This window comes from Sphaeramia orbicularis, chromosome 15, assembly GCF_902148855.1.
Source record: "Sphaeramia orbicularis chromosome 15, fSphaOr1.1, whole genome shotgun sequence".
In the NCBI taxonomy this organism is placed as follows: Eukaryota; Metazoa; Chordata; class Actinopteri; order Kurtiformes; family Apogonidae; genus Sphaeramia; species Sphaeramia orbicularis.
In genome coordinates this window covers 47,314,070-47,341,825 of record NC_043971.1, presented here as the reverse complement: position 1 = coordinate 47,341,825, position 27,756 = coordinate 47,314,070, and the positions used below count along the sequence as shown (strand labels likewise).

The 27,756-nt window shown below is 38.6% G+C and overlaps 2 protein-coding genes across 4 annotated transcripts in view; one reads left to right on the top strand and one right to left on the bottom strand.

Moving 5' to 3' along the window:
* Positions 1-13,947, top strand: part of rasgrp3 (RAS guanyl releasing protein 3 (calcium and DAG-regulated)) — a 126,348-nt gene extending 112,401 nt beyond the window's left edge. For all 3 annotated transcript variants that reach the window (XM_030156887.1, XM_030156886.1, XM_030156888.1), the window contains 4 exons: positions 6,753-6,789; positions 8,014-8,163; positions 8,358-8,725; positions 13,238-13,947. In XM_030156887.1, the coding sequence (XP_030012747.1) occupies positions 6,753-6,789; positions 8,014-8,163; positions 8,358-8,725; positions 13,238-13,246 (564 nt within the window). In that variant the 3' untranslated portion in view covers positions 13,247-13,947. The remainder of the gene's footprint in view (positions 1-6,752; positions 6,790-8,013; positions 8,164-8,357; positions 8,726-13,237) is intronic.
* Positions 13,948-18,653: 4,706 nt separating this feature from the next.
* The window catches only part of LOC115434759 (B-cadherin-like), a 50,124-nt gene continuing 41,021 nt past the window's right edge, over positions 18,654-27,756 (bottom strand). The window contains exons 18-19 of the mRNA XM_030156877.1: positions 22,658-22,801; positions 18,654-20,343 (exon numbers count right to left, since the gene is read on the bottom strand). Coding sequence (XP_030012737.1) covers positions 20,128-20,343; positions 22,658-22,801 — 360 coding nt within the window. The 3' untranslated portion in view covers positions 18,654-20,127. The remainder of the gene's footprint in view (positions 20,344-22,657; positions 22,802-27,756) is intronic.

Genomic DNA, 27,756 nt, shown 5'->3' with positions numbered 1-27,756 from the left:
CTCTCTCTCTCTCCTCTCTCTCTATCTCTCTCTCTCTCTCACTCTCTCTCTCTCTCTCCATGTATTTGTCTGTTTAACTTGATGGTTAAATGATCTCTAGTCCTGTCTTCTGCTCCTTAGCCTCTCAAACTATCTCCAAACAAACAACCATTAAATGGTTGACAAGAAAATTCCAATTCTTTAAAAGTGGACAAAAAAAAAAAAAATTCAAATACTAATTTCCATGTAATAGGGTGAGGAGCTCGGAGTAGAGCCGCTGCTCCTCCGCATAGAGAGGGGCCAGCTGAGGTGGCTCGGGCATCTGTTTCGGATGTCTCCTGGACGCCTCCCTGGGAGGTGTTCCGGGCATGTCCCACCAGGAGGAGACCTCGGGGAAGACCCAGGACATGTTGGAGAGACTATGTCTCTCGACTGGCCTGGGAATGCCTTGGGGTCCCCCCGGAAGAGCTGGAGGAGGTGTCTGGGGAGAGGGAAGTCTGAGCGTCACTGCTTAGACTGTTACCCCCGCGACCCGGCCCCAGAAGAAGCGGAAGATAATGAATGAATGAATAATTTCCATGTATGAGGTTCAATTTGTATCATATTTGATACATTGCGTCTCAATGCTCAAATATTATTATTTTTGAACAAACAAAAACATAATAGATCACAAAAACATCTAACAAATCTGTAATTCCAAACATACATAAGAACATTTTCCAGTGCTACTACCTTGCAGCAATCCATACGTTTACATGACAACTTTTATTCCTGGTTTAATATGATTAAAGGTTAGATCCTATTTAAGATGCCCATGTAAACACCTTATTCCAGTTGAAAAAGAAAAGTTTGGATTAAATTTAAACCTGATTAAAATCACTGATTTAATCCCCTTTTAATTCCGATCTAAATTATTCCTCGGACATTTCGGACATCTTTATTCTGTTTGGACTTTATTCCTGCCATTCTGCGCATGCTTCTTGTCTTGTCCTGTCGTGATGACGCACTCATTCTGCGCTCGCGGAAGAATATGCAATGCAGTCTAGTCAACCCAAACCGTTCCAGTGGGCTATTCTGATGGGATCTACCAGCCTCTAAAACCCTGAAGGAATAGTTCACCACTTGTTTTTTTATTGATTCGTTTGTCATGCACTAATGAGTTCGATAATTGGGCAAATCAGTTTGCACTGCAGTACACCGATTGCCTTGTTCTCGCAGCCCTTCCGTTAGCTTAGCTTAGCCTAGTTTAGCATAATCGCTTCATTCCTATGGTCAGATGTAGCCAGGCTTTTATAGGTGATTTGTAGTATTTTATGAGTGATTTTGTGAAATTCAGTTCTCCCTAATCATTACTTTTGTCCGGTGGGGTCAAACTGATCACAAATTGAGGCTCAAATCATGGCGATGTGACTTACTGCAGTAATAAAATCTGGGCAAATAAAAACTAATGCAAAGCTAAAACAGTAAAACAAAGCTAATTTAGCGCATGCATCCCTTCCAACAAAACAATTTTCCAACTTCCGTCAACACAACAAACCCAAGATTGCATGAGTGCAGTAAGTCACAGATCTAAAGAAATAATTAGGGAGACTTGGATTTCAGAAAATCACTTACAAAAGACAACAAATCACCTTTAAAAAACTGGCTGCGTGTGACCATGGAAATGCAGTGACTATGCTAAGCTAAGCTAACAGAAGGACTGTGAGAAGAAGGCAACGTGAGCACTGCAGCACAAACCCTTTGGCTCACTTATCTACCTCATTAATACCTCATGTAAACCTTTTTTTGGGGGGTTTAGCATTTCCATGTAAACAGAAGAGAAAATACTTTAGTTCCATATTAATTTCTTCTGGAAAAATAAATCGGATTTAAGAAACATCATGTAACCATACCCAATGAGAAATCCACCAGTGGAACTGGCAGTGGAAGTCTGGAAGACATAGCATTTCAGTTATCTTTACTAATTTTGTGGTTCTCAAACCTTTTATTTTGCATGGTGGGAGGCCTAAAAAAAGTTCCTGTCCTTGTTCAGATTGAGATGCACTCGGCATTTCTTACAGTGCACATGTGAGCTTATAATCATATCATTACAATCATAGCATAATCATTTTCAACGCTTTTTCAACACTGTATTTTTTTGCCATCTAAAAACACACATGCACACACAAAAACAGGTTGTGTGTTTTTTCTCTAAATTGGTCAGTTTTTAGTGAAAATCAGTAAGCAATAGGAAGTTACTAGCGATGGTACCATGGGAACACCCAGCTAATCATCAATCATCATGATACAGCAAGTTGAATATGGGTGCTTCTCTGAAACTGGTCCTAAAAGCAGGACAGAAGGGCAGGAATTTTAATTCAAAACATATGTAGAATAATGTTATGAAGCAAGTTTGGAAGAACTTTGGGTCTGTTTTAAAAAGAAATATTTACTGAGGTAAAGTAAATTATTTTTTAGATAAAATACATTTTTGTTTGACGCGTGCATACAAAAATCCATGCCACTCAGTAAAAAAGACACGAAAATTACGTGTTACTATTTTTTGGATATCTTTATATTTTCTTACATGTACATTTTGAGAATCGAAGTAAATAGCCAAGGCAGAGTGTTTCATAAAAATGACCACTGTTGCAAAATCACTCATGATTTACATGTGTAAGGGCAGGTTCCGCATGTAACACGAATGGGCACGATGGGCTCCTCAAGAAACCTGGAATTAGACTGAGATTCATGAAAACCTGCATGTCTGGATTAGAAAAACCACTAGGATCAACACATTTAACACAGTGTCTTTATTTCTAGTCTATATAAGACCATTTACACACATGTTTTCAGATCAAAAATGACACCTCCCAATTTGGGTCCTGATATTTTATTAAATATTCATTAACTTGGGGATTTTTTGCATTTATCTGAGGTCATCATCAGGTCCATCTTGGGGGAAATATGTTTACATTTCAGTTTTATTATTAGGTCTAAAAAGCTGGAAAAGTGCCAGATCCCAAAATAAACCCAGTTTCATGGAAGCACCCATATCTACATTTTTTGCACAAAATGTAGCCAAATACCAAATTACGCAATTTAAACATTTATATAGTTCACTGGAAAAATAAAAAAGACTGTATGTTGCTTGATGATATAATGCCACATGTCATAACGTTCTATAATCATACCGTTCAAGGAATATATGACAGTATGACACAATAACTCTATTCAACCCATACAGACCCAAACCACCACAGTCCAAAATCATCTACTGCTCTAAAATGTTTAATAACTTCTTAACCACTAATCCAATCAATACATGCAAATAATTGGTGTAAAATGCAATTTGTCATGTTTTCATGGTCAAAGTAGAGCTTCCAGCCTGGCTTGGTTCCAAGTTCTGTGAACGAAAATGGTTGTCGGAACTGGATCCGCGCCCCGGGTCGCAGCGGCTCACTGCGCGGCTTTGCAAGCCACAGAAGCCGGCGTTCGGACCCCGTAGGACGGCTTCCTCCACGGCATGCAGCGATGTGGGAGTTGGAGTTAACATTAAGGAAGTCATAAATGACATTCACCAGCATTACAGAAAATGTAAACAGCAGAGGAGTGCAAATGTGTATAACTTTTTGGCTCAGACCTGAAGGAGAGCATTATTTGGAACTAGATCCGAGGTCCTTGGTCTCTCGGTTCACCCAGTTTTAGAGCACCTCCCAGGCCCACAGAAGCCGGACTTGGAGGGCCTGATGCGGGCAAAGCAGGGCTTGGAGGTCGGTGCACGGCTCAGTTCTGGGTTCGGTAAACGAAACTAGTTAAATGATCCTTAAACGGAGCTGGTTCCGAATAAACAGATCCAAGAAAGCTTATTCATAACCAGCACAAACTGGACTTCCGAGGTCCGTTTAATTTATACGTAGCCGGTAGCTGATGAAAAGCCTGGAGCTTGGAGGTTTGTACTGCGGCGTGGTGTACCGGGTCACAGCGGCTTAGTGCACCAGTCTGCAAGCTGGTGCTAGAAGCCTGGAGCCCGCTTTGTGCAGGGCACAACGGGCCATGTGGAAGTTGGGGTTGGCGTTAATGAAGTAAAATAAAATGACATTCGCCAGCATTAAAGAAAATATAAACAGCAGAAGAGAGCAAATGTGTATTAATTTATGGGTCGGACCTGATGGAGAGCATTATTCAGAACGAGATCCGAGGTCCATGGAGGACCGGCTTGTTCTCGCGATTCACTGCGCGTTAGAGCAGCTCCAAGCCCCGCAGGAGCCGGGCTTGGAGGACGCTAAGCGGTGCATGGAGGTCGGAGCACAGCTTACTTCCATGACACTTAAACGGGACTGGACCCTTAAACGGAACTGGGTGCGAGTTCCGAAAACCGAACTGCTCCGTTTACAGAACCAACTTCACGCTCCCATATTTTGATGCCTTGTAAATGAAAAGACAGTATTAGGTTAGATTTTTTTTTTTTTTTATTAAAAATTGAAACAAAACAAAGGTGCCTTGAGATTGAAAGGGAAATAAACATGTCTGAAAGGTTCAAGCTTTTGGACGTGGTCCAGCTAGTCCAGGACAGCTGGTCTGGAAATCTATGGTCCTGGTCCCTTTTTCGCTTTCCTACAGGAAAAGTAATAAAAATGCTAAAATGAATAACAGAACACATGACGACAGATTCCTACCAGTGTGATGTGACATGTGACATGTCTGACCTGGGCTGTTGTAAACAGCAGTAGACAATGGATGAAGACACAAATGAGCCACAGGTTCAGAAAAAGAGGTGAGTCCATCCGGTCCATTTCAGGTGGAAATCACAAACATACAGAATAAATCAGTGTTCAGCTCACGGCGACAACACAAATACATCCAGTTCTCTGATTTAGTTTTAGTGTCAGACTGTTGACCAGTTAGCGTTGGGTTAACTGGACTTCACTTTGGACTGAACAGCTGATGCTGCTGACTACTGTTACAACATGGAACCAACTAAACAGTGAATATTTCTGTGATATACATACCATTGGTTTGTTCGACATTCAGATCCACTGCGACCGTTGTGGTCCTTTAGTTTCTTTTAATCCTACATAAATTTCTTCTTTCCTCGTATTTCTTAAGGCTTGTGTCTTATATTTGGCTCCGACAGCTTTTACTCGCTCATTTCGTGTCGGCGATTCAAAGTCCGTCTGAATTTCCTCATCGTCCGTCCACTTGTCGTAGCTTCTCTTTTGGTCCATTTTTCAAATTATCAAAATACAAAGCTTGTGGAAATTAAATGAGTTAAATATTGGCGGTGAACAGAATGCGGAAATGCTGCAAGTCTAGTCCACCACTCAGCCTTCTCCAGCACACAGCTCCGCCCCTTAAAGTTCCTGGTAATCTGGAAGGTACTACCTTTCTACCAGGAACTTCTTCAGGGTAAATTCAGGGCCGGGGGAGGGTCAGTTACCAGGGTAATTTTTGGTGGAAATGCACCAGGAACTTTGAAAGTTCAGGGTAATACAGAAAGTTCCTGCAAAAGTTCCTGCAGTGGAAAAGGGCCTATGGTTATACAAAAATACAGATTATGAAATATTATGTAATTTCACAATGAATCAACCTAGTAACTCTTCCTGTTGATGTCTGAGTAAAAAAAATATGTTTTCTGACCTTAAACTTTCCAAAATTAGCAAAGTTCTTCTTGAAAAACCACCTGTCATCAGGGGGTATAAACATTTTTAAAGGTTTGTCCCATATTTGATCTATTCAATTTATCCACTCAGTTCCACAAACCAGAAGTCATCAGCTAAAACACACACACAGATACAGATGCACACACACTCACAGACACTCATACACACGCATACACACACATACATACACACACAGGCATACACACACATACACTTTTCTTTAAAAATGTTTATACCCCCTGATATTATCAAACTGTAATAGTTAATAATGCTAATAACTAGCCAACTGTTAGCTAGGTATAGTCAGTTAACTTTGAATACACTCAATAATGTTATATCCTCTTGCACTAAATATATAAGATTGTATATGCAAAAATTTAAACAGAATGAACTGTTCACCAAAGAAAATTGATCACTGATTACCTTTCAACATGTGTGCTAGGAAAGAAGAAAGGAAGTTTGGACAACTGAAGAAATTCAATGTCACACCATTGCCATCTACTGGTCAATTATGGGAAATCAAAAAATCCTTAACTGGAAAAAAAAGTACTATCTTCAAGAGTGAGTTACATGTCATACATGTCAGACATTTCACATCATACCATTGTCTATATCTGTAAATGTGTGCTTCCATTTCGTCTGGAGATAGCTTGAAAGGCTAAGGAGCAGCAGACAGGACTAGAGATCATTTTAACCATCAAGTTAAATAGACAAATACAGAGAGAGAGAGAGATTTTATCACAGTTATATCCAATAAATGAAACTTAAATGCAGTGATACTGATATATTATTACGTTATTGGCTCAGTTATTACATTTGCAAAGAATTTTTTTTTACCAGGCCAATAATGTAATAACTTATCACAGTTATATCTAATAAATGAAACTTAAATACAGTGATATTAATATATTATTATGTTATTGGCCACTTATTACGTTATTGGCCTATTAAATTTTAAAAATGGCAAGTTTATGGGTCGTTATGACGTTATTGGCTTCTACAATCCTTCCTTTAGGTTTGACTTATTTAGAACAAACAGTGTTATTGTGATGCATTGTCTTAGTTGATTTTGTTTTGGGAGCATGATTTTCTCACTTTTTCATTTCCTCACATTTCCTGGCATTCATGTAGCTCTGGGGAATCATCAAACAGGGCTACAAGTGCAAAGGTAAACTCTTACTGGATTCCAAAAGTAAATTGTATCATTATATTTTTATCATGGAGTTGTCTTATATCATTATACACTGTTTACTTACTGTTGTATTTTTTAGTATGTCTAAATGCCATGTGTATTTTAACAATTTTTTTTTTTACCTGCTATGTCTGATGTGTATTGTATTGCGACACTCATCTTTCACACGTCTATTTTTAAGTATTTAAAATTTATATTTCATAATTGAATGCTTGTAGGCTTTAGAAAAACAACCAATAAATATCTGTATTGTGTTTTAACAAAACTAAATGCTAATTAGAGAAAAAGCCTGTCCATGTCCATTTATTTCATCCATGGCCTAGTGTTATGTGTGGATATTAAAAATCTCTCTCTCTCTCTATCTATCTATCTATCTATCTATCTATCTATCTATCTATCTATCTATCTATCTATCTATCTATCTATCTATATCTATATCTATATCTATATACACACACACACATATATATATATATATATATATATATATATATATATATATAGAGAGAGAGAGAGAGAGGAGAGGAGAGAGAGAGAGAGGAGAGAGAGAGAGAGAATTATGAGTTTTTGAACATTTTTCCCCCAGTTTTTGGAGACAATAGAATATAGAAAAACAGGTGTAATATAATTCTGCTGCTAGAAATTAAACAGAAAATAAAATAAATAAAATATTACTAAATGTATTTTAAACATTAGTACTGCACTTTTCCCAGAAAGGTAGTTTTGAACAAACAACAAAAATCAAATCACAGTTCTGTCAGTTCACATTCTGCATTAAAATAACAAAAAAAATTCCACATGAAGTGCAACATTAACAAGAGGGCAAATGCATGTTCTCTTTCAACAAACTGAAGAGCAACAGTGACAACAAAATTAACCAATTTATTTATTTTAGGACAGCTAAACTGTTTAGGATACCTTGTGTATTTGTGTGTGTGTGTGTGTGTGTGTGGGTGTGTGTGTGTGTGTGTGTGTGTGTGCAATTTGTCAAAAACACAGAAGGGGGGGGGGGGGGGGGGGGACAGTTATGTACATGGGGGTGTGGTCCATAACTAATGCTGGCGTGAAACGAAAGTGAAACTTTACATACTTTCAATGTTCAAATCCCGGGTTCTATTCTTCTATTATACTTCCATTATACATTACATCCCAAAATAGACTGTTCTCTTCTGTTCTCTGAATCACGTTTTCCTGTTGCAGACTGTGGGGTAAACTGTCACAAACAGTGTCGAGAGCTGCTGGTTCTGGCCTGCAGGAAGCTGATCCGATCTAGATCTCTGAGCAGTGTCTCCCCTGCGAGACTGACTCATAGCTCACTACCCAACAGCCCCACTCTGCCCACATGTAAAGGTACTTACAGTCAAACTTAAACACATGAAATGGCCAATTTCAGCAACTGGAACTGGAATAAAATTATTAATATGTGTGCTGTTTTGCTTTTTATATATGGGGCATTGACATGAAGTGAAAGTTTCACCACCTCCCAGTAACACACTTAAGGATGTGTTATTGTTTTAAATAATTGTTCATGTTTCCTCCTCCAGATGAGGACGAGGTGTTTGAGTTCCCCTCGGTGATATCAGCCAGTCCGGTTCTGAACTCACAGTCCATTACCCTGATGACCAGGTCAGCTCAAAGGATCTCCGTCCGCCTGCAGAGGGCCACCACCAGTCAGGCCACGCAGACCGAGCCCATGTGGCCTGAACACAGCTGGGGGACCACAGACGGGGGCTCTCACACTTTCCCCAAAATGAAGTACAGGACTCACAGGAAGGCCTCAAAAAGTAAAGGATTTGCCTGCTGGGAAAACCAGTGGCAGCAGGGAGTTTCCATGCGATGCAGCATGGACTCCCAGGAAAGGTCAGAGGTCACAGGAGAACTAATACAGAACAGGTTCACACACAGAGGGAAGGTAAGACGCTGACTACATTCAACATAATACTTTTACAATGTGGAGTATTTCAACAGCAGTATGAGTTATACTTTGTTGTATATTACTGACATACTTACACTACCGGTCAAAAGTTTTAGAACACCCCAATTTTTCCAGTTTTGTATTGAAATTGAAGCAGTTCAAGTCCAATGAACAGCTTGAAATGGTACAAAGGTAAGCAGTGAACTGCCAGAGGTAAAACAAACAAAAAAAAAAGTTAGGGTAAACAAAACTGAAAAATAATGTATATTTTAGAATTATACAAAAAAGCGAACAAGAAATGGGTTAACAACTTAAAGCAGTTCTGCAGCAATTGAGGTTGATCAAGCCTCGAAAGTTGGTGCTACCAATTCCTACAGATGTCCCAACGTTTCTTAATTACTTCCAACCCCCTCTGTCTGCATAAAAGTAGTGTTGGAACACACTTTGGTACCATACTGTTGTGAGCATTATTTGAACAGTATTGTACTGCAGAAGTAGTGTGTTACTATAAGAATGGCAAGGAAAAGGCAATTAACGATAGAAGAGAGACAGACCATCACAACACTTAAAAATGTAGGTCTTTCCTACATAGAAATTGCCAAGAAAGTCAAGATGTCAGTAAGTACAGTTTCCCTCACCATCAGTGGGTCATGATGGGTCGAGTTGCAGCAAGAAAGCCATTGCTCAGACTTCAGAATAAGAAAGAGGCTTCCCTGGGCCATGAAACACCACCAGTGGACTACTAAAGACTGGAAGAAGGTGTTATGGACATTAAACCTGCAACTCAAAGTCTTCTCTTCACAGTTGAAACTGAGACTTGCTTACTATGACCACTATTTAGCTGTGCTTGAAGCTGTTATCACCTATCACACAAGCTGTTGACTCTCAGTAACTTGTCTCCCGAGTCTGTTGTGGATTTGGCTCTGCCAGACCTCTTCCTGTCAGCATTTCCCCCAGTTTCTGAGTGCCTTTGGATGAAGAAAACTGGACTTACTGACACCTTAAATTTCTTGGCAATTTCTCTGTAGGAAAGACCTACATTTTCAAGTGTTCTGATGGTCTGTCTCTCTTCTATCAGTAATTGCCTTTTCCTCGCCATTTTTATAGTAACACACTACTTCCTGCAATACAATACTGTTCAAATAATGCTCACAATGGTACAACCTTTGTACCATTTCAAGCTGTTCATTGTTCTATATGTAAAGTGTCATGAGATAACTTTTGTTATGATTTGGTGCTGTATAAATAAAAGTTGATTTGAAATTTGATTTGATTGGACTTGAACTGTTTGAATTTCAATACAAACTGGAAAATTGGGGTGTTCTAAAACTTTTGACCGGTAGTGTATATTAGTTATTACTTACTTACATAGTATTTTTATGATTAATATTACTGTCATCACTTGGTTATAATTATTATTCTTAGTTCTGTTATTATTAAATGATATATACATATTGTGCAGTTTATAATATTATGAAGTAATTACTTATTTATTATTACTAGTACTTTATTATTTATTTCTACTTGTACTTTCTAATGTAGAATTGCCTGTTTTGTAGTTATTGTTATTACTATATTCAGGCAGTATTTCTTATACAGGGGTTGGACAAAATAATGGAAACACCTTCACCTCAAGATGATAATGCCCCAATCCATACAGCTAGAATTGTTAAAGAATGGCATGAGGAACATTCTAATGAAGTTGAGCATCTCGTATGGCCGGCACAGTCCCCAGACCTCAACATTATTGAGCATTTATGGTCAGTTTTAGAGATTCAAGTAAGACGTCGATTTCCACCGCCATCGTCTCTAAAAGAGTTGGAGGGTATTCTAACTGAAGAATGGCTTAAAATTCTTTTGGAAACAATTCACAAGTTGTATGAATCAATACCTCGGAGAATTGAGGCTGTAATTGCCGCAGAAGGCGGACCTACACCATATTAAATTATATTTTGTTGATTTTTTAAGGTGTTTCCATTATTTTGTCCAACCCCTATATGTATACACACTCCTGATCAAAATCTTAGGACCAGTTGAAAAATTGCAAGAATTTACATTTTGCACTGTTGGATTTTAAGAAGGTTCTAAGTAGAGTTTCAAAATGCAAAAAGAAGAAATGGGAGTGAGAAAAAAGAAATTTTGAGTAAGCAATTTATTGAAAACAACAATTAAACTGAAATAGACTGTTTATCAGCTGATCAAAAGTTTAAGACCACAGCCTTTAAAAGTCAAAATCTGTGCAAAAATGTGGATTCAATGTCATTTTCCGCCAGGAATTCACACTGTCATGACCTCCTGATGGCAAAGGCTAAAAAGCCTCCTCTCTTTGAATGTGGTCGGATTGTTGAGCTGCATAAGCAAGGCCTCTGGCAATGTACCATCGCTGCTGAGGTCGGACACAGTAAGACAGTCATTTTGAATTTCTCCAAAGATCCTGAGGGTCATGGAACAAAAAAGTCAAGTGGTAGACCCACAAAGATTTCACCGGCGCTGAGCCAGAGGATCTGATTGGCTGTCTGTCAAGGCACATCCTCGATCCAAATTAAGGCAGTTACTGGTGCCGACTGCAGCCCAATAACCATCAGACGGCATCTGCCAGAGAAGGACTTTAAGAACAAAAAACATGTTCTAAGGCCTCGTCTCCTTCAACGCCACAAAATTGCCCATTTGGGCTTTGCAAGAGAGCACCAAACATGGGATATTGAAAGGTGGAAGTTTTATTCTCTGATGAGAAAACGTTTAACCTTTATGGTCCTGATGGCTTCCAATGTTACTGGCATGACAAGGAGATCCCACTGGAGATGTTTTCTAGGGGGCATAGTGGAGGGGGTGCCATCATGATCTGAGGTGCTTTTTCCTTCAGTGGAACAATGGAGCTTCAGGTTGTGCTGGGGCATCAAGCAGCGGCTGGCTATGTGAAGATGTTGCAGGGGGCATCCCTTATGACTGAGGGTCCTGGTCTGTGGTATTGACTGGGTTAAAAACAAGGACAATGTTGCAGTCACAATGCCTGCCTGACAAAGGACTTCTTCCAGAGGAATAACATCACTATTTTTGGACCAGCCTGTGTGTTCCCTTGATCTAAATCCAACTGAGAATATTTGGGGATGGATAGCAAGGGAAGTTAACAAAATGGACATCAGTTCCAGACAGTGGATTCAAAATGACTGTCTTACTGCGTCCCACCTCAGCAGTGATGGCGCGTTGCCAGAGGCCTTGTTTATGCAGCTCAACAATCTGACCATGTTTAAAAACAGAAAGCTTTTTGCATCAGGAGGTCATGACAGTATAAATACCTGACAGAAAATGGCATTGAATCCACATTTTTGCTCAGATTTTAGCTTTTACAGGCTGTAGTCTTAAACTTTTGATTGGCTGATAAACAGCCTACTTCAGTTTAATTGTTGTTTTCAATAATACATTTTTAATAATAATAACTGTCAATTTTTTTTTCCTGTCTCTCTCCCATTTCTTCTATATCCATTTTGTAACTCTACTTAGAACCTTTTTAAGATCCATCAGTGGAAAATATAAATTCTTGCAATTTTTCAAACTGGTCTTAAAGATTTTGATTAGGAGTGTATTTGTTGTTGTGCCGCCACTGGAACTTTATTTCCCAGAGGGCTCTGCACAAGGGATCAGTAAAATTCTGTCTAATCTAATCTAATCTAATCTAATCCATAAATTCAATCTTAAACATGTACAACTGTTTTTCAAACCTGGCCTCTCTTCTCCACTCTGAAAATGGGGGAGAGAAAACCAGTGGTGGAGTGAGCTGTAGTGTAGCAAGAATAAAATACATTATGTATTATATTGTAAAGAAAAAAATAAATTAAAAATTATTATTATTATTATTATTATTATTATTATTATTAATAATAATAATAATAATAATAATAATAATAATAATAATAATAATAATAATAACAATAACAACAACAACACATAAACATACCCATACCTTCACAAGACTCTGTAGGTAAAATGCAGCCAAAGTACAAGCCTTGTTATTTGTACTATGTGTTATCAACAGATCTATCAGAGGCAATAAGCTTAAAGGTCTGTGTGAATGCATGTGCTCTGTGCCCAGAGTTTTGTCTCTCACACAGAAGTATGCAGTATGTGAGAAGAACAGAAAGAAGCGAGAGCTATGTAACCGGAGTTGCTTTGTTTTCATATCAGTGGGACTACACATGCATGTCACACGTGTCATGGTCTTATTGGCTGGTGATTAAAAATTACTGCATGATGCTCGATGCTCAGGAATGTCCTGATCACAGCCAAACACAAGGAAAATATCCAGATTTGTTCTACATATCATTAGCACTTGTGTCTCTGCTGGCTTTGAGACTTTATGAGTGATTCCGACTAGATTATGGGATAATAGTCACTTAAGTGCAAAGTGCTCCTGAATCAATTCAGCTGCAATTGCGAATTGGTGAGAATGGTTGTATTGAGGAAATTGTGGACCCTGGTATGAAACAGATTATATGCTGGACTCTCTTTCAGAGCAGCTGACTTCTTCCTGGAGGTTCGGAACGGTCTGGGAGTCAAAGGAAGCTCCTCTCTCTGGGGGAAGTACTGGGCTGTCTGAGGTCAAACATGACTGACCTGGAGTCATCAAACCACTTGTAGACCTGAACAAGGGCCGATCCACATGCAAATGGATACAGTGAACTGTAGTTAAAGGTCAAAGTTAGGACACCAGTGGAGTCAGACCCACCCATCCTGTGAGGCCTCGACAGATGGGATCATGTACATTACTAAGACCAGACTCGGGGTTGGGTTCACTCCAGGATGTACAGCATTAAGACATATCCAGTGTAGCTAGTTACTTGGAAACTCCAGCTTGGGTTCAGGACTGCTTTGGTAAAAGGCTGGAAGAGAAAATGTCTGTTGATTGATGCTGAAAACGGAAAAATAAGCGATGTGAGAGGAAGTGTAGATATGTATGTGTGATGCTGCAATACAGTGGGACATTAAGGCTCAGCTGAGTAAAAACAAGATCATGTGTAAATCTTCACTCGGTGTCACTAATCTGTTGACAAACCATTTGTAACTGACAAAGTTGGAGTATTATTTACAGATGTGAACTTCAGTGATCAGTCATCCATAGGCTAAATCATTGATGTCAAAATCATTTTAGTTCAGGTTCCACATTCAGCCTAATTTGATCTCAAGCAGGCCGGACGAGTAAAATAATTACATAATAACCTAGAAATAATGACAACTACAATTTTTTTCTTTTTTTTTTCTTAGTGATATTTAAAGCTATACATACTGATGTGGCATTTCTCACAGCACTTAGTAAAAGCCCTCCTCCCTCCAAAGCCCCACCCCCTTCCTCCTGCCTGAGCTCTGACGCTCTCCTCCTCTCACCTGATGTGAGCAGTGGAAGCGGAGGTGGAGGCAAAGGTCCGGTCCGCTTTGGCATGTCAACGGACCCCTCGCTCAGCAATCAGATACATCATCCACCTGCTGCTGCTCCTGTTTCATCAGTGGACCCTGTATTTAAGGGTCTGGTTTGTGCAGCGCTGGGTCAGTGTCTTCACTGCACACTTGGGAGATGAGGTGCCCATATGATGGCACTGTGAACGCGTGGCCTCCGCAAATTTTCTGTGGACATTTGAGGTTTCATAATCCATACGTTTATCATCCTGCAGCATCCTACATTGTGTGACACCAAGTACATGTACCTGTATGAGTCCCGCGGTCATAAAAGCTGACCTTTGTGCAGACCTGTCTGTGGAGTGCAGTACACCTGACTCCTGGACTTCATCTCCATCCTTCATTCATCGGACTCCTGTTTGGTCCCCTTAGTTTTTGTTTCTGTTAATAAATCCGTTTTTTCCCTTCATGTGCATTTGAGTTCTATCCATACACATCCTTAGACAGGAGACTGTGGTCAGTGACAGGAGAAGCAGCGCGGGTGACGCGTCAAATTCAGAGATGTACATATCAGATGCGGGGACGGCGATAATGGATGATTGACAGGAGGCTCAGCCAGGTTCGGCCAATTATTTCATTCGGACTGAATAAAATGATTGGTCAGAATTTTATCAGAAATATGAACAATATATGAGAATTAAACATTTTTGAGTTTCAATACCTGGTGGATTTCTTTTCCATTTTAGTTTGACACACACTTATTAGGAGCATTTTAAGATAACAAAAGAAAAGTGTAAAAATGCCACATTATACGGTATAGCTGGACAGAAAAACAACAACACATACACAAAGGGAAAATCAAACAAATAAACCAAAAACAACATTGCCAAAGTAATGACAAACAACATCATATTACAATGAAAAAGATCATAAATGTAAAGAGCAACTATACAATATAGATTGGTTAGGGGCAATAGGGAAAAGGGGAAGAGGGGAGTGTGAATGAAAGTGAGAAAGACAGAGGGGGGAGTGAGGGGGGAAAATAATAATTGTTGTAATAAATAATACAAAAATATATGATAATAATAATAATAATAATAATAATAATAATAATAATAATGATACCAATAGCCTAAAGTATTATAGAGGGTATGCACATACATCACTTCCCCCCTGGGCCACACCCCTCTAAGTCAGACTGAGTGGCAAAAATCAACCTGTTCAATATATTATAGAGTATAGCAGTAAACACAGCAAGACCGGGAAAATGTGAAATATGAAATTAAATTAAGGACAATTGGACTTGACATGGATCCGTACAAGCTACCGAAGAACAAGTGGTCCATGAACATTGACATGTGGCCCGAAATCGCGTATCCTGACATCCAGGGTGTAGGGTAGTGGTTCTTAACCTGGGTTCGATCGAACCCTAGGGGTTCGGTGAGTCAGTCTCAGGGGTTCGGCAGAGGTCAAGACACACACTCGACTCATTAGTCGGCTGTGTGTGTCGGGCTAGGTCCGTGTATGTAAACAAACCCTTCGGAGACTCTTTCTCTGATTGACATCCAATATATGCGGTGTATTGTTGCTTATAGCACTACAACACATCCGGAAGTGTTTATAATCTCTTCCACTCGTCTGATGATGAATTATTTGGGTATTTTCCACATCGTTGTTATGACTTTTGCTACTTCCTGTTAACCACGGAGGCAGCCATGTGTAGCGTTTGTTTACATTTTTCGGTCACCGCACTGGTCAGTTACAATCATGTGACAACCGACGCACCGTCGCGGATGGAAAAATCGTATTACGCTAAAGCCGAGCTAGTGCCGTAATAAAACAATGATCACAAAAATACTGAAGGAGTGTAACGAGAACTTTTTTTTTGATACACTACATGCAATTATCTTTTTTTTTATGTCAAAATTGCGTGGTTCGGAAAGTTCGGCGCAAGATGAAACGAAAACCGGGTTGACGTGACGGCCTACACATACATATACACAACAGCAGAAGTCCCACTGATTTGCAGTAAATATTCATTATTATTGTAGCCTGATGGAAATTAGGTGATGGGTGTGTGTTAAAATGTTAAAAATGATAAATAGCATAAATACAATAAGTTCATTATTGGAGTACATAAGGTTAAAAATTAAAACCATTTCAGTGTGGTTGTATTAAAAAGGTCAAGTCTTTGTGAAAAGGTATGTAATTTGTTGTAAATTCATGCATTGTGTTGGTTTTGTTCTTTAAGCACAGTGATGTTAATGCACGGTTCATTTTGTGCACCAGTAAAACATATGCCTGTCTTGAATTTGAAAAAAATCATATTGTATTTTTTAATAAAGAAGGGTTCAGTGAATGCGCATATGAAACTGGTGGGGTTCAGTACCGCCAACAAGGTTAAGAACCACTGGTGTAGGGGATCATTGCTATTTTTACCTGAAACAAATATATATGGTTTCATCATTACTGACAACCAGGGTCCAAAACTAGGCAGAGAACCAACTGATCTAAAATGCATTTACAGTAGACCGTGTACTGACCCCAGTGAATATATGCATAATCTACTGGTGCTGAGGATATTTACGTCTAGTTAATATCAAGTACTTTATACAACACAGATACTACTGCTTTGTACGAGCAGGGTACGACTTTATTCTTGTAAATTACGTAAACTAAAATCAGGATCAAGGATCAAATCATTTCTACAATATATGCACTTTCCTATTAAAGTATGGTTGACCTTGCACTTGGGTCTTTTTTTTTTTTGTCTTTGTAGACAAATCATGCTACCACATTGGATGTTTATCACAAAAACTGCAGTAAAAATGGAGTCAAACGGATGTATGCGGTCAATCCAGTAAATTTCAGTATTCAGGATTTTAGTAGAAATCCAATTCTGGTTCCACTGGAGTTACATCAAATGACAGTGTATTATCTATAGTTGATGGTGATCAACATGCAGTAAAACACCTTCAAAACTCAGCTTTTCCCACCAATGTTCCCCTAGAATCTAGGGGAACATTGACAATAATAATGAATATTTACTGCAAATCAGTGGGACTTCTGCTGTTGTGTATATGTATGTGTAGGCCGTCACGTCAACCCGGTTTTCGTTTCATCTTGCGCCGAACTTTCCGAACCACGCAATTTTGACATAAAAAAAAAGATAATTGCATATCAAAAAAAAAGTTCTCGTTACACTCCTTCAGTATTTTTGTGATCATTGTTTTATTACGGCACTAGCTCGGCTTTAGCGTAATACGATTTTTCCATCCGCGACGGTGCGTCGGTTGTCACATGATTGTAACTGACCAGTGCGGTGACCGAAAAATGTAAACAAACGCTACACATGGCTGCCTCCGTGGTTAACAGGAAGTAGCAAAAGTCATAACAGCGATGTGGAAAATACCCAAATAATTCATCATCAGACGAGTGGAAGAGATTATAAACACTTCCGGATGTGTTGTAGTGCTATAAGTAACAATACACCGCATATATTGGATGTCAATCAGAGAAAGAGTCTCCGAAGGGTTTGTTTACATACACGGACCTAGCCCGACACACACAGCCGACTAATGAGTCGAGTGTGTGTCTTGACCTCCGCCGAACCCCTGAGACTGACTCACCGAACCCCTAGGGTTCGATCGAACCCAGGTTAAGAACCACTGCCCTAGATTATTAAAAACGATTTTATTTCAAAATCAATATCATTTACTCAGTCATGCAACTTTCCTTCTCCTTCAGAGCTACAGAGACTTCTGTTCTCTAAATGTTTTGGCATGAAATTTTTACTACATTAGATTCTGTCAAATATATTGTTGAATACAAATCCCATTTCAGAAAAGGTCGTCACTGAACTCATGACCTCTTCCAACACAGTCAAGGACAAGTGGTTATTAAAAGGAAATAAGAGGTATTGTGTCTAGATGCTTCACCTGCAACAATTAAGGTGAAATGGAATTCAACTGACTGCAATCTATGACACTTGTCAAATAGTAAACCACAGTTCAAATGTGTATGAAAATAAGACTTAAAATAAGACAACTTGCATCTACATCTATATTTTTTTGTAGTTGGTTTATTCAGCTCAGGTATTTATTCATCAAGTGCTCTTTTTACTTTGACTTGGATTAGTTAAACTGGAATCTGATTTCTATTTAAGTCAGTTTGTTTCCATTTGTGGTGATACCAACAAATTGGTTACCAGTAATAGTTCTTACATTGGTGTTTTAGATTGCCCCCTCCCCATGTGTTGCCATTTTCCATAAGTCACACTAAAGAACAAACATTTTATATGTTAAGATTTTTGTGGTGACTAAATTACATATACGCAAAAAATTATTAGTCAATGACCAAATTTTTGGCTATGACCTTCATGCCTCCTGAAGGTAAAAAAAAAACCCAAAACAACTAAATGTTGCATTTAAGACAAGAGAAGCAAGACTGTGCAGGATTTAACGTTCTCCAGACCTGTTTACCATATCTGGTTGTGCAGTTTTTTGTTTTTTTTAAACAAGACAACTCACAGATTCGCTTTAGTATTATGATAACTTTATAAAAATTAACAAAGCATTTGTAATAAAATACCCTGCTGGGCAACAACAGTGTTTTGACATTACAGTATAATAAAGACGTCAAACTAACATCAACATTTTAAAAGTATTTCTTAACTAGGGTAAATATGGCCTGAATTTCACCTCAATCATTGTCATTTCATTGAAACAAGAATACAAAAACATTAGCATGTAGTGGTAGTAGAAAGTCTACAAAAAGGGAAAAAAGAAGTACCATACTTTGTTTTAACAGTGCAACTGCTAGCATAACTGCATGTTCATTGTCTCCAAGTATGGCCAAAAAAAATCGGAATGCTGTCATGCAATTTGAGCAAATAGTATCTTGGACTGCTTGGACAAAATAAAATACATGTCTGCCTTGGCTTTTACAAGATACAACCTGATGCCTTAATGTGGCCATTGTAGTGTTCATGAGGAGGGAAGAGTCAACTTAATCTGAATCAGCAGGTTATGGATGTGTTTGCAGTCATAGGAAATGACAAACAGTTTAGAACAGACCAATTTAAAGTTCCAGTGGGGGATGTTGAGTGCCTAATTCACAGTAAACAAGATAAACAAGATCGTCAAGGAGACACTAAGGCTGGGAAATATTTCAAAGTGAAGTGACCGCATTTCCACTGGAGGTCTTCTAATGTAAACATTCTCTGTTAATGTGTCCACAGTCATTACCAACACATGGCGCTCTAGTTTATTTAAAATGACTATTTCTTCAAAAACAACATTTGCAAGTGTGCATTATTTGTTATGTTTGATGTTTCATATATGCAGCGAATTGATTTAAAAATGAAAGTTAATTTTGTATCATATTTGAAGTTCATTTAGACAGAAAAAAAAAAAAATTATGAAACAAAGATGTAATTTTGCATTAATATTGCCCAGCCCTTGTGACACTTGGCTCAAACTAGTATATTGGTCTGAACTCTACACTCAGCATTTGGACTTCTGAACTCCCCTACTGTACTAGAACAAAACAACCCAGCTGGGATCAGGCTTTGGATGCTAACATATGTCAAAACATGTCACATTTTAACTTGCCAGAAATATATCTGTTAACACACTTCGTAATGTTATTTAAATGTGAAATCTCCAAGATGTTATTTGCATCAACAGTGTTCCATATATGAACAAACACAGACTCTTTAGCTCCAAACAAGGATCAAAAAGACAAAAACAGAGCTTAAGCATCATGGGAAATTTTATATATTAAAAAAAAAAAAAGGCAACAAAAAACAGGACTCATCTTTAGGCCTGGCAGCAGTGTGTTATGAACTGCTAAAACGACTGCACTGAAAGGTAAACCAAAGTCTACACAAGCAATCACTCAGTGGATCTGGAGATGTTTTCTTTTGGTTTTCCACTCAATGTTTACGACAGTCCAACATTCACGCAACTGGACAGGTGTCAGATATTTACTCTGGGCGTACTTTGGTGCATCTACAGCATGTCATCGTCATCTCCTCCTCCATACATGTCGGCCAGTTTCTTGAAACGCGGCCCCCATTCATTGAGGCAGTCGTAGTCCTGGTCTCCGCTGCTTGACGAGTTCAAGGAAGAAAGACTTCCTGCATCCGAGCCACCACCTTCATAGTCGAAAACCAGCAGCGAGTCGTAAGGGGGCGCCGTGGGGTCATTGTCTGCAGCCTTCAGGTTCTGAGATTAAAACACAGCACACAGTCTTTACTGCACAATGGGAAAGGGAAAAATTAATAACACACAACATCTAAGCCTTACACCATAAAACTTGATTTGCATTATGCAGGGGGAGAACAGAACAAGTGAAAACGTAGGCTTACTAAAACCCTGCCCTACCACACAACATTTTGCCTCTACTGTTCACCGATACCCTGCCTACCCAGGGATTCATTTACAATTTGAAATTAAAGATAACTGTGCAACTAAATAAGTACATTTTAAACTAAATAACTGTCCTATTTGGGTTATTCAGCCAAACCAAGACAACCATTATTCTGCCCAAGTCTTAAATCTGATAACAACTTGTCAAATCAGGTGAATGTTCTTCAAGAAATTGGTTAGATAAATTTTCTGAATTAAAATAAAAAAAAAAAAAATCCAAAACCCGAAATTCAGCCATTAAACTTCTCCAAGTGGCAAAGAAAATGTGTGCCGAATTTGAAAAGAGTCAAGTGAACAGCCCAAAAATCTCAGACAGAAAGATGGATTAACTCCTGGTATTACTATACAATAATAATAATAATAATAACAACAATAACAATAATAATAATAATAATAACAATAATAAAAACACAATAACACAAGAATTTCACAGCCTGCGTTAAGTTTTACACATCAGAGCTGTTAGTATGAAAAGAGGATGTTGGACTTTCTCACCAAAAAAAAAATCTAACATTGGTCAATATGTAACTAAATGAAGTCGTCAAAGGGATGTTGAAGAATTAAGGATGGGATAAAAGAAAGGTGGAAGATCTGGAAGGTCCATTATCTCCTCCTCAGCCTGTATGGTCAGAGCATCTAAACACCTTCCAAATATTGAATTAGACCAGTATTTAAGTTGAATCTGATCATAATAAAGAAAAATCCTCTTATTTGCGTTCTGTTATAAACACTCTAGTATACAATAAATCATAACCATGCTTGGACATGTTCTACAAACCACATACAATAAAAATGGATTGGATTTATATGGTACTTTTCTATTTTATGTACTCAAAGAGCTTACACTGAATCCATTATGAATTCACACTCACAATCACACACTGATGATGGTAAAACTACATCTGTAGCCAGAGCTGCCCTGGGGCAGACTGACAGAAACGTGGCTGCCCATCTGCATCAACACCCCTCCGAACACCACCAGGCATTCATACACCGGTGAGAGTGACACTGGAGGGTGGGTGTGTGAAGTGTCTTGCTCAAGAACACAACGGCACATGACTGGTGGACAGAGCAGGATTTGAACTGCTAACCAGCTCTACTGCTTGAGCCACAGTAGCTCCCTATATACAGGCTGTAAATGCCTATTACATAATTAAGTAAGACCTGATTACATTCTGTCATGTTAATGCATCTGGCGTTGCATGTGCATTTACTTGCACAACAGTGTTCTGTTTGTGTCTTATATGTACTGTCTGTCATATTGCAATTCTACTATTATTTAAATATCAGGGTTCCTACAAGTTAAATTTAAGACTTTTCAAGACTATTTTGATAATTCATGTTAATGCTCATTTCACATCCATGAAGGCAAAAATTTGTGATTCCTTGAATTTAGAAAAACTTATGTGTTGTTGTTTTTCTGTCCACAATATCTTGTTAACTATCACTAATAAAAAAAGGAAAAAAAAAGAAAAAAAAGAAAAACTTATTCTTAACATCAGCAGAGATTGAATAATTCATACATACCATACACACAACTAAATGTTCTGCGATATTTCTCACCATGGGCTACAAAGTTTGTTTGTAAGTTCCTATTTTCAATATAAATTGTTGGGTTGGAACGGAGTAGCATGGCATTACTACTTATCTTGGATACTTAACAGACACATTTAAACACAACACAGCCAAGAAGTTTATGGCAACATAACTTAAAACCTACTGTATCAAATTTAATACATTTTAAAGACTTTAAGGTATTAAATGCAGATTTGTAAACTCAAGATTTTTAAGACTTTTTAAAACACTGTGGGAACCCTGAAATATGTATATAGTCTATAGAGTTTTTGTTACTTACTGCTATTATTAGTTTTTTTTATATCGTTTGTCTTTCTGTATGGAGTGGCATTGCCCATTTTCCATTACTGTTAGGAGCTGTGGAGCAGAGTCCTTATTACACACCTGATGATACAAAACCACAGGCATGATTGTATGCAGTGTTTTGCATTTTTATGTATGCACATATTTTTTTTTGCTCTTTATTCTGTTGCTACCTTGACCCGTGATTTTCTCCGTTGTGGGACCACAGTCATCTAATCTAAGTGTGACTCACATCATCGATGAAGTTGCCGATCTCTTCAGGGTTGGCAGGTCGAGGCCGGTAATGAGGAGCTGGCATGAAGTTTGGAATCACATCATTTCTAAACACATCTGGCTTGTTGTCCAGTCCACGATGGAGGACACTCAGATCGTAGTCCTAATGAGGAGACATGCAGAAGGTTTATACAGACAGAAAGAAACATGTTCAAAGAGTAATTTTTCCTCTTTTTTTCTTCAATTCTCTTTATTGGTATTTTCTATGGTTCACATATTTATTCACATAGCAATTCACCATTTTTATCCATTCATCTGAAAATTATAATTGAATCTCAGAGCGATACGTCTGTGACTCAGACAATACAAACAAGGATGATTGGTCCTCCCTCAGCAATACCAAAGATGTAATTTTTCCAATACAAAATTAAGAACTAAACTCCCTTGAACAGGAATGCTGGGGTGCACATTTGTGATGTTAAAAAATAATAAAAACGATACAAATGTGTTTAAAAGGAAAAGAGGGGTCTTAGATGGTTGAACTGGTGTGACATACCTAATCTATCTTTCCAATCTTTTCAAAAACAAACTTTGTTGTAGTCTTGCAAAAGTAATTCTTTCTATCTTAAAAATGTCATAAATTATGTCAATCCACTCCTCCACTGTAGGTCTTTCTACTTTTAGCCACTTCCTTGTTATGGCTTTCCTACAAGCAGCATTTAAAATCTGAAATAAATATTTGTCATTAGAGAAGATATTTTCTGATGGTAGAATCCTTAAGTATAATGACACAAACTCAAAAGGAATGTTTGTCTGGAATACATTTTGCAAAATTGTATAGACCTCCTGCCAGAAAGGGAACAATATGGAACAAGACCAGAATATGTGAAAATGATTTGCCTATCCATCCACACTGCCTCCAGCATGTAGCTGAACTGGTATAGTATCTTTTCTGAACTGGAGTGATGAAAAGTCTAGTAAGGTTTTTCCAGCAAAACTCTCTTATTGTTGAATTTTAAGTTTTCAATTGTATCTCACATAAATGTTCCCAATCTTCTTCATTTAGGACTAGATTTCCTTCCCTCTCCCATTTCTGTTTTACATGCAGTGAGATACCTTTCATTTGTTGTAAACCCCTATAGAGGCTTGAGATGTTTTTCTTGATCTGAGCCTGGAGCGTATGAATCCATGAATACTTATAATAAGAGATAAGATATAAAATAATAAGAGATAAGATATAAAAATATTATTCGGTCGCGTGACCTCAAATTCCCGTCTGATTGGTCTCAAAAGGGGGACACAGAAAGAACGTCATCGAAATGTGAGAAAGAAATGGGGGTGGATGGTTTGTTTGTACACAAATGTGGCGTGTTCTCCAAAGCCGATCTGATCGGCCCGTGGCACTTTAAAGGTCGTATTCGTAAAGCCGATTTAATTGGCCCATGGCACTGAAAGAGTTAAACATAAATTCGGCCCTCCGTTCCTTTTTAAGAAAATGGTCAGTGACCTTATCGTACCAAGTAGGCGTCTTTTCTAGGGACTGGACCAGTGTCCTCTGAATGTCCAGCAGAGCTGGGCTGCTCAGATTGCCTTGGCCCATTGTGTTGTGGGTGTAAGACTTCAGCCTTTTTAAACTAGAGATGCTCCTTTCACTCCGACCTAGCCAACAGTTTGATTGATTTAACTGTCTACAAAACGATATTAAACTCGAACAAGAAATGATTAAATTATGTAACCGAAACAAGAAAACGCTGAAATTATGTTAAATTGAAACAAGGAAGTCCAATGAGTGTGTTTTATTTACAGCGCAAGAAATGAACGAGTAATTTCGTAGTGGTTTCTCTCTTAATTTCACAGCAGAATGTGCGACGGTATTAAACTGAACTGTGTCAGTGAAGGAGTAGATCTGAAAACAGCTGTCAATCAAACGGGATTCAGCCTTTTGACTGATCCTCCAATCAGCACGTGAGATTCTGGCGTCCAGCCTGGCCGAGCTCCGCCCACAGCTCCATTCACCCCCAGAGACGCCCGGCGTCCGGGGGCGGGACAACATCGTGGCATTTATCCAATTACCGTCCAGTTTTGACGCAATGGAAAAAAACTGTTCCACTCAGTCCCATTGAAGCCCATAGACGCCCGCAGTCTATGGACAAATGCACTGAGCAGAGATCGAATGAGAAAACAGTGCAACGAGAATGTATGAGAAGTGAACAACATCGCGTCCGTTGATTTGTGATAAAGCTGATTCTGAACGAACCCATCTTGGAGATGAACTTGTTCTAACACATTTGTAGTCAATAAAATGTCAACACAGCCGTACATATTTAACCATTTAATTTTCATAATTTTAGGGGAAGCCGGGCTTCCCTTGCAGTCTATGAGAAATCGCCACAGATTGACCCTTTACACAAAAACGTACAATATGCTGATAATCCACGAATTTTCCAACCCTTAAATCTTGCATCTGAATTTTTAGGTATGAAATCTGGATCGAATGCACACCATCTCAAAACTTTTATTGCCGCTTTCAAATGATCCTTAGCCATTACCCTCTTCCACAGCTTGAGTGGTGAATCAATCCAGGGATTTCTCACATTAATTAACTAACTCATTAAACTGTTATCCCCTATTGCTGCTTGAATTGGGAACTCTGCTGTTACAGCCTCTTCTAACTCCCTCCATCTAGCACTATATTCTGGATTGCACCAACACACCAGCTGTCTCAGTTGAGCAGCAATATAATAGTCTTTCAAAACACAGGAGCACAACACCCCCTTTATTTTTTGCTAATTGTAAGTCTTGGTATTTCATTGTTGGTCGACACTCCTGCCAAATGTCCCTGGCGATGAGTTTGTCCCACTCCTGGAACTGTTGATCGGGTATATCTAGTGGAAGGGATTGAAAGAGATACAATAATCTCTGCAACATAACCATTAAACAGAATCTATATGAGATCCAAAATTAAGAAATGGTATTAAATCCCATCTCCTTAGATCTTCCCAAATTTTATTGTTCAGGGGGAGAACATTAAGTGAAAACAGTTTTGACAAGTCTGTTGGTATATTCACCCCCAAATACCTCATGGACTCAGCTTCCCAACTAAAACTATACATTTTCTTCACATCTTCTGAGGGACAGTAATTAAAACTGAGAATTTTTGTTTTTGAAACATTAAACTTATAGTCAGAGAAGGATCCATATTGTTCCAAAAGTGAAAACAACTGTAAAAGAGATTGTTCTGAACTGGATAACTGTATCAATATATCATCCGCAAAGAGGGAAATCTTTTGTTCTCCTCCTGTCATGCATACTCCTTTAATGTGTTTATTCTGTATAATCCACTGACTCAGGGGCCCAATAAAAATTGCAAATAAAAGGAGCCTAATTGGACAGCTCTGCCTTATTCCATGTTCTAGTGAGAAGGGATTTGAGGCTACTCCATTAATCTTAATTCTAGCCCTCGGATTATCATATAGAGCTCGTATTGTCTTAATAAAGGAATTGTGAAAACCAAATTCTTCTAGGACTCTAAACAAAAATGACCAATTTACATAATCAAATGTCTTTTCTGCATCTAGGCCCACTAACACTGCTTTGAAATCCTGTTCAGTAATATGACTTATTACATCTAAGGTCTGTCTGATATTGTCTTGGGTTTGTCTCTGATGAATAAAACCCTTAGGATCAAAGCTAATTATCTGTGGTAACAGTTCTATCCGTTTGGCAAGAATATGTGTTAAGATCTTATAACCCTGATGAAGTATTCAGATTTATCCTTCCCCTCCTTTGGAGTAAGTGATACTACTGCTTCCCTCCAGGAGGGGGATAGTATATTCTTAAAGGACCCAATTAAAGGTGGACTGAAACACAGGGATCAGTGAATCCCCCATCACCCTATAACACTCTGAAGGAAACCCATCTGGGCCAGGGGCCTTACCTGATTTAAGATTGACTATGGCTGCTCTAATTTCTGTCTATTTTACTTCTATTGCGAGTTGGTTACTCTGCTTATCCGTCAATTTAGGAAGATGAATTTTCTCAAATTCTTCCATTTTTACTCCATCAACATGAGTTTGAGAGTATAGTCTTCGAAAATATATTTCAAAGCTATTTTGTATATCTTACAATTTACAGTGTATTAAATTAGTCATCAGGTTTTTAATTTTATGAATTGAGTTCTCTGCCTGTTTTTTCAGCCTATAAGCTAACATTTTACTGGCTTTCCCTCCTTCATAATATTACTGTTTTGAAAATATTAACTTTTTTGTACATCTCTTGTATAGATCTCATCTATTTCATTTATTTTCTTCTTAAAGCTGCGGGAGATTTCAGTCACCAGTTTTTCATCAAATCTGTAAAAGATAGATTTGATGAAACATAGCCTAAGTATCATGAATCCGTAAGTCTTTCTGTGATTACTCACCTGAATGTTGTCCCTCACAGTGAACAATTTTGAAGTGTCATCCATCATAAACAAACCATTTGTTTACAGAGCCAGGAGGTCCCTTGGGCATCTTTGGAATTTTGTCACAATGTGCATTGTGGGAAGCGGAGGTTTCGCACAGCTGCCTGGCAGCGGCAGTGCAGCCATATGATATTATATGGATGAACAAACATGACACGGAAACGGCTGGAACGCGGAAATGGCTGGAGCTACGCTTCTCTCCAGCCGTTTCCATGTCGTGTTAGTTGCAGCTGCCGCTGCCAGGCGGAAGTCCACTTCCCGTTTCAGCTGTTTCTGTGTCGTGTTTATTGCTTCGTGTAATATCATATGGTTGCACTGCTGCTGCCAGGCGGCTGCGTGAACCTCTGCTTCCCACAATGCACATCGCGACAAAATTCCAAAGATGCCTGAGTGACCTTCCGGCTGTTTGTAAACAAATTATTTGTTTATGGTGGATGGCACTTCGAAATTGCTCACCGAGGGAAGAGATTCAGGTGAGTAATCACAGAAACACTTATGGATTCGTGATACTTAGGCTATGACTGCAGTTTTACAGATTTGATGAAAAATTGCTTACGAATTTCTCCCGCACCTTTAAGTACTTCTTTAATTTTCTTGTCATATGAGTCTTTATGTTTTTGTTCAAACTGCTTCAATTCTGCTTGCAGCTGGTC